Source organism: Capra hircus, chromosome 29 (assembly GCF_001704415.2).
Source record: "Capra hircus breed San Clemente chromosome 29, ASM170441v1, whole genome shotgun sequence".
Classification (NCBI taxonomy): Eukaryota; Metazoa; Chordata; class Mammalia; order Artiodactyla; family Bovidae; genus Capra; species Capra hircus.
Window position 1 is genome coordinate 49,443,872 of NC_030836.1, and position 7,965 is coordinate 49,451,836.

General features: G+C 64.0%; 1 protein-coding gene across 1 annotated transcript; it reads left to right on the top strand.

The window, feature by feature from the left end:
- On the top strand, positions 3,957 to 5,162 carry MRGPRG (MAS related GPR family member G). The gene is made up of 2 exons (XM_018042772.1): positions 3,957 to 4,040; positions 4,263 to 5,162. The coding sequence occupies exons 1-2, from the start codon at positions 3,957 to 3,959 to the stop codon at positions 5,160 to 5,162; spliced, it is 984 nt and encodes a 327-aa protein (XP_017898261.1).

Here is a 7,965-nt window from a genome sequence, read left to right on the forward strand (position 1 = left end):
TGCTCAAACTCACGTCCGTGGAGTCGGTGATGCCATCAAAGCATCTCATCCTCTGTCGTCCCTTTCTCCTCCTGCCCTAAGTCTTTCCCAGCATCAGACAGCCTGGACACAGGCCACCAGCTGTGAACAGGCTCAGGAGACACAAGCCCAAACAAGCACACTGGTGTTTGGGCGACGCCACAAGCCGTTGGCCTCCAGGGTCCAGGAACAGCCCGCAGCTCTGAGACCTGCTGTGTGCTTCGGGGAGAGCGGGGGAGCGGGCTGGCTTGAGTCCCTACCCACCCACTGAGGCCTGCTGCCCTCAGCGCCTGGGCCTCAGTTTCCCCATCTGCACGCACAGCCGGCGGCACCTCAGAGGCTCTTGTGCCATAAATGAGCTGCTCCGTGGAGAGCAAACAGCGTGTGGCCCGCGTTGCAGGAGCAGCCGGGGCCAAGGCCCCCAGACGGGGCAGCTTATGACGACAACACGTCTCCTCTCACTGTCCACAGGGTGAGTCTGAAGTCAAGGTGGCCCAGGGCTCCAGGGTGGGGCCTTCCTGCCCTTCCAGCCTCTGGGGCCTCCAGGCGCCCCTGAGCTTATGGCTGCAGCCCTCCAGCCTCTGCCTCCGTGGGCACGTGGCCCTTCCTCCGTGGGTCTTTCCTGTCCTGTCTCTTAAGGACGCTTACTGCCTTCAGGGTCCACCTGGGTGATCCGGAATGACCTCATCTCAAAGCCCTCCCTTCTTCCCAGTGAGGTTCCAGGCACCGACAGGTCGTGTCTCCGGGGGCCCCGTCCGGCCCAGGACACGCCCCGCACAGGTGTGTGCTGCCGTTGTGGCCCACACACCAAGAGCAGACACGCCTCCCGAGGCTGCGCTGAGGGCTTGGTGTGCACCAGGCCCCCCTGGCCGCCGCGGGCAGAGAGCACGGGGCCGGCCCTGCGGCGGAGAGGCAGGGGGCGGGAGGACGGGGCAGGCTGGGGTGAGGCCTCGGGTACCAAGGCCGGGACGGCTTTCGGGAGAAGGCGACCTGAGCAAAGGAGAGGGGCAGCAGAGAGTGTCCTGAGACCCGGGGCTGCGCTGGGAGGGGCGGGGCCAGGCCCTGCCTCCTGGGTCTCCGGGGCTGGAGGCCACACAGCGATTCCCGCGGGGGCTGGGGACCAGGGCCCTGCCAGGAGTCACAGGCCGGAACCCTCGCTCCACAGGCCGCACCTCTGCTACCGAAATGAGTGCAGAGCCAAACCTATGAACCGGAAAATATCAGGACATGAACTGGGAGACCGGGACCCACACTGCATAAAACAAGTAACTAACGAGAACCTATTGTCCAGCACAAAGGGCCCTACCCACTGCTCTGTGGCTACCTGAATGGGAAGAAGTACAAAAAAGAGGGGACAGGACTTCCCTGAATCTGCCTGCCATTGCAGAGGGTACGGGTTTGATCCCCGTCGGGGAAGATCCCACGTGCCGCAGAGCAGCTAAGCCCGCGCGCCTCGGCTCCTGAAGCCTCAAGTCCTGAAATTCGTGCTGTAGAGGCTCCGCAACCACAGCACAGCCATCACTCGCTGAGACTGGGAGAACGTTCTCGCAGCAGCAAAGACCCAGAGCAGCCAAAAATAAATAAATAAATACAATTTTTTTTTTTTAAAGAGAGGGGATACGCATAGAAACATATAGCTGATTCGCCTTGCTTTGCAACAGAAACTAACAGCACTCTAAAGCGACAAAGAGAACGTGTCAGTCACTCAGTCATGTTTGATTCTGCGGCCCCGTGGACGGTAGCCCGCCAGGCTCCTCTGTCCATGGGATTCTCCAGGCAGCAATACTAGAGTGGGTAGCCGTTTCCTTCTCCAGGGGACCTTCCCAATCCAGGGACTGAACCTGGGTCTCCCGCACTGCAGGCAGATTTTTTACTGTCTGAGCTGCGTAAGGCAACTATACCTCACTAAAAAATTATTTTTTTAAAAAAGAAAAAAAAATGTTAGGACAAACAGCATCTCTACACGTGACTTCTGACTTGCACTCTGAGTCCCCAGGGCCGCAGAGCAGCCCATGGAAAAGGTGAGTTTTTGGGAGGACCAGCTCAGGACATGAAGCTTGGACAAGTGTTTTAACCCCGAAGGGTCAGGGAGCAGCTGGGACCTGTGGGTGTGAGGCTGGCAAGTGGACAGTCGGGACGGGCCATTGAGAAAGGGACCAACATCTGCAGGCCCAGATCCCCCCACCACCACAGTGGGGTCCAGCCCTAGGCCAGGCAGGAGCTGTCAGGGAATGGTCAGGCCATGGAGAGGGACACTGAGGCCTGGGGGGGTTAGGTCCTTGCACCCAGGCCACACGGCCAGGCTCCTGCCTCACTGCCCGTCTCCCACACACCAGGGGACAGAGGAGCCACCTCAGCCTGAGGAGCACCCCCAGACGTGAGGTCCAGCCCCCACTGGAAGGGAGGCCCCAGGAGGCCACTCCCCACTGTCCACACGCCTCATATGCTGAGGAGGAAGGGCAGGGCTGGCCCACACGAGGACATCGCTGTCTGAGCTCATCCTGTGGATGGGAGGGAGGGCCCCTCCCACTTCCAAGAAACTGGCTGGGAGCCCAGGTCCAGCCAGTTGGGCCCCGGGGACACGGGAGGATTTAGGGCTCAGGAGGAGCCCTGGGCAGTGGAGAGCAGCTGAGAGGTGCCCCGGTCAGCAGGTGAGAAGCCTTGGGGCCCCTGCACCCAGCCCACCTGCTCCCTACTGCATGGGTCTGGACTCCCCTGAGTACTTTCGGGCTCCTGTGGGCCTGGGAGCTGGGGTGAGGACGGGGAAGCAGACAGCGGGCGCGTCATTTACAAGCCGGGACCCTGGGCCCTCGTTTGTATGTACTGGAAAGGTGTGCCTGTTCTGAGAGCCGGCAGGACAGCCGTCCAGGTAGCCCCTCCACTCCTCCTCACCCCCTGCCGGGGCCAGAGCCCTGCTCCCAGCACTGGCCCTCACCCTCCACCCGGCTCAGCCCCTGGGGTCCCTCGGGGAGACCGAGGCCCCGAGGACAGCTCAGCACAGTCCACGACCCCACGACCCCAGAGTCCAGCCCCGCTCTCTAGGTCCCCCGACACCACCGAGCGTGCCCGTGCCCCGCTCAGGGAGATCCTGTGAGGGGTAAAGACGAGAGACTCCGACCCACCCCGCTAAGCCCCGCTCCCGGGCGCAAGGACAGCCACACAGAAGGGGTGGGCGAGGACCCTGGGCTGGGAGGCTGGGAGGGTCCAAGGGGGCTGCAGAAGTTTCCAGGGCCCTAAAGGAGGCAGACCTGGGTAACGGGGTGTGGGGGGAGGTGAGGCTGGTCCAGGCAGAGGTACAGCCCAGCCGGGGGGCGCCTGGGGAGACCCCGAGGTTGGGAGGCGGGCTGTCCGCCCCCACCGAGTCTCTGGGTGTCTCTGTGTCCCTCTTCGTCTCTCTCTCACTCTCTGGGTGTGTGTCTGTCTCCCCCCGCATGGCTCCCTGACCCCTCACTCTAGGCTGACAGCCGCTGCGAGGCTGAGAACAAAGGCGTGGACTCTGCAGGGAGGGGGCAGAGGGAAGGGCATCTCTGAGACCCCGCCATCGGGGTCTGCCTCCCCTGTTCCGGGACAGAGTCTCTCCCCTGGGACTAGAACAGGATGTGCCCTCTCGCTGCCCCTAAGGGGCTGGTAGCAGACACTCGCAGCCTCCCCAAGGTTGCGCGGCTTCGGAGCTGCACACGGCCGACCCGCCTGCAGCGGGAGGAGCCGGCTGAACGCCTGCCCGGTCCGGAGAGCCAGGGAGGCTGGGGGTGTCCTCTGCCTTCTCTCATCCTCCCAGCCTCCCACCACCCCCGCAGTACGGCTCCCGCCCCCGCCCTGCGCTGCCCACCCTCCACGGCCAGCACAGGACTGGGCGTGCTCATGGCTACTGCTAGTCTCCGCCCGGCTGACCCTCTGGGACTGGGGTCCAGCAGAAGCGTAGCCCAGCCTCTCCCCACATGGAGTCCTTGAGCCGTGTCCACACAGGCGCCCCCTTTGCCTCGAGTCCTGTCCAGTCGATGCCGACCGACCTCTGCAACAACGTTGGTACCCGGCCTTCTCACCCGCTCTTTGTGCATTTAGTCTAACCATCCAGCCGGGGGCAGGACCACCCACCTGGTCAGCCTCCCCGTCTGCCCGCGTCGGGCGTGTCTTGCGAAATCCTCCTTTTACCAAGAGGTCGTGGGGCCTGCAGGGCTGGGCCTGGAAGGGGCCGTCCGGCGCGCCTGCATGCTGACGACTCAACGTCTGTTGCTTCCCTCCAGGGTCCTGCCCACCGGCTGCCCAGCCAGCCAGCCAGCATGTTCGGGATCTGGGGGATCTTCAGCAGCGTGGTTTTCTACCTCACCCTGGCCGTGGGCATCGGGGGGCTGCTGGGGAACGCGCTGGTGCTCTGGCACCTCGGCTTCCACATCAAGAAGGGCCCCTTCGCCGTCTACGTGCTCCACCTGGCCGCCACGGACTTCCTGTTCCTGGGCTGCCAGCTGGCCTTCTCGGCCGTGCGGGCAGCCCTGGGCTCCGAGCACAGCCTCCACTTCCCAGTCACCTTCGTGGCCTTCTCCGTGGGCCTCTGGCTGCTGGCAGCCTTCAGCGCCGAGCGCTGCCTGTCCGACCTCTTCCCCACCTGCTACCAGGGCTGCCGCCCCAGACACACGTCGGGCATCGTCTGCGGCCTCAGCTGGGCCCTGGCCCCGCCGGCCGTGCTGCTGACCGCCGACGCCTGCGGCCTGCTGCGCGAGAGCACACGCCCACTGGCCTGCCTGCGCTACCACGTGGCCAGCGTCGCCGGGCTGCTGGCCCTGGCCTGCGCGGCCTTCGCGGCCGGCCTGGTCCTCCTCGTCTGGGTGGCGTGCTGCTCCCCGCGCCAGCGCCCGCGCTTCTTAGGCACCGTGCTGGGATCCGGGCTCCTGCTGCTCGTCTGCGGCCTCCCCTGCCTCCTCTGCTGGACCCTGCGCCCGTACCTGCCGAGCTTCGTGCTGTCCGCCTTCTTCCCACTGGCCACCCTCCTGGCCTGCATCCACTGTAGCGCCAGGCCCCTCATCTACTTCGTGGTGGGCCAGCAGCCGGGCCGGCGGGAGCCTCTGCAAGCGGTCCTCCGGCGCTCCCTGGGGGAGGGCACCCAGCTGGGGGCCGGCGGGGTCTCCCTGCCCATGGGCCGCGTGTAGGGGCCGCCCTGGCCGCCCCCCACCGCCCATCCCTTGCCAGACCCTCCAGGACTCCACGTCACTCCCCGGCTCACTCACCTGGGGACCCAAGGGCTGGGGGCCGGGTGAGCGCTGTGGTCTTGACTCCCCGCCCCTGGCCTGCAGGGAACAAGGGCAGCCCGAGGACCAGGCCAGAGACATAGCAAGGAGGCGGGGAGCTCACAGGACTGGGGCGAGGACGGGCACCCTAGTTCCCGCTTGCTTCCCACCCTGCCACCAGCTGAGGCAGGAGTGAAGAGGGTGTGGCACCCCCCAAGGCCTACATGGGGGGCTGGGCGGATGGGAGCCGGGACACTGGCTGGGTGAGGGGCTGTCCTCAGAGGACCTGCCCTGCAGTCTCCCCACTGGCCACCAGATGACGTGGCTTCCCCACCAAGTGCTCACAAAGCACGTGGGCAAAGCCGGGGTCACAGCAGAGCCCGGTGACCCCTCAGCGCTCCCCTGCCCCTCCCAGCCCCGGGGGTCCTCGACACCAGCTGCCTGGAGGGTGCCCTTGCCCCCCGACCCCCATCTTCAGCTTCCCCTCCTCCAGGGAATATTCTGCTCACCCATCACTCCCCTCCCGTCCCTGCCCACCTGCCACAGACCTTGCCCCTTCCCCTGCCAGCACCCCACCCCCAGGGCTTCCCTGGTGAAGAAGGGGAGGGAAGAAGGAAGACTGATGGTGGATGGACTGATGGATGCGTGGATGGACGGATGGACGGATGGACGGATGGTGATGCGGAAGAGAGAATGGGAGGGAGGAGGGAGACAGCTGACGCCATTCCTTGCAGCTTCCAAAGGAGAGAGCCTGTTATGTGTTTCTGATATCTTAAAACGATACTTCATGATCATTGTCAAGACTTTCAAGTCCTACAGAAAACACTGAAAAGCCACGTCACCAAACCTTTCGGACTCAGAGCGCGGCACGTGAGGCATAGAACCCTCCGGCCGTGTTCATTTTTGTGATGGAGAGCCACAGAAATTTCAATTTTTACCAAAGATGAAGACATCCTATACCTGCTACGTGAAACCTGTTACAACAATGCCTCTTACAGCACCAGGAGAATTGTTTCTAAAAAGTTGTCCTTTTTTCACTGGAAAAGGTATGTGCTGCTCATCCTTGGGACTTTGGAGAACGCTAAGGAAAGGAGAGACTTCCCTGGACCCCTCCCCGGCCCAGGGACACTTCTGCAAGCTGTCCATCCCTCCTGGGATGGACAGGACTGTGGCCACCCCAGGCCCTCCCACTTGGTCTCCCCAGACAGTGCCCTGAGGACTGGATGCTTCTGACAGCCTAGCAGGCTGAGGAAGGAGGGTCAGCGACCTCAGCCTTGGCTTTGCGAGTAAGATGGGGAGGAGCCATCCATTCTTGGGACCACTTCATGCTGGACCCAAGGAGGGGTGTGGCTTCCTTCCTAGAGCCCCTGGAATTGCGATGAGGGTGGGACAGCCTCAGAGGTGCGCCAGCATCAGCCTCCACCTCTCCCAGCCCCAGGAAATAGCTGCAGGGCCCCCTGAGGGGCAGCCGGGCAGCTGGCAGTGTCTGGGGTGCGTAATGAGCAGCCCAGTCTGGACAGATGGGCAGGACCGAACCTCTGTCCCAGAACCTGCTGCTGGGCGAACGGACGCCAGCCTGGGCCCTATAGAGCCAGCGTGTCCCCAGCCCCGGAGAAGTGACGGCCGCCTAGAGCGACCTGCAAAACCGGGACTGGGCTCCCATCCCTCTGGCATCTCTCCAGCCGGGTGACCTCCGGCCAGTCTCCTGACTGCGGGAGCCTGGTCTGCAGGAGGAGAAGCAGAGTAGCATCTCCGACCTGGACTCCGAGGAGGGAGGCAGGAGGCCAGGCTGGCAGAGGGTGGACCATGACCTTCCTGACCTTCAAGGTCAGCCGCGTCACCTCTGCCATCTCCAACTCCGTCTCTGGGCAGAGCTCCGCGTGTCCCCAGCCCGCCCTGACCTTAGCCCAGAAACCGCGCTGACGGCTGGCACCCCGCCCAGCCCCTGGGGCCTGTCCTTGTGTCTCTGTCCTGTGACACTGGGAGCTCCTGGCAGCGGGCGCCCTGCCCTCAGCTCCCCTGGTGCCCGCCCACCGGCTGAGCATCCGGAGGGGCTCCCTCCCACCTCGTGCTGCGCTTCTTGCGCTCATTTTCGCCTCAGTGTCAGCATGTCTCAGCAGAAGGCGAGCTCCTGGGGGTCTGGGTGTGGGCCGTCTCCCTGGGCTGAGACCCGGATGGCTGGGAGGAGCGGCCTGACAGGCATCCATGGGGTGGGAGGACTGGTAGATGGGTGAGCGGGTGACGGCGCGAACGTGGGATCCAGTGAGTCAAGGATATGGCTGAAATGGAGGGCCACTCAGCAGGATCAGCCCAGGCTGGTTCTGGGAACTTCTGGGTCAGCCGAGGCCTGACCACTGACCTGACACCTGAGCAGGAGACGGGAGACGCGAGAGACCCAGGTGCTCAGAGCCGCCCCAGCCCATCACCAGCTCGCCACTCCACTCTCCGCTCTCAGCCAGCAACACCAGCAGGGGAGAAGCGATGGACACGTCCGCTAAATCCAAGGATGGCATGTGAAGAGGCTTAGAGAGGCCCCGTGTGTCCCAGTTTGACCTTGACAGCCATCAGCATGTCCACCCCCTTCTAGTCGTGTGTGTCCCAGTGTGGATGACACACCGTCTGGCCCCCCTAGTGTTACAGATGCAAGGAAGAGGGTCACATGCCCCCCCACTCATAAAGCAGAGGGGACTCCCAGGAGGAGGGGGTGCCAGCGCTGATCCCGGGA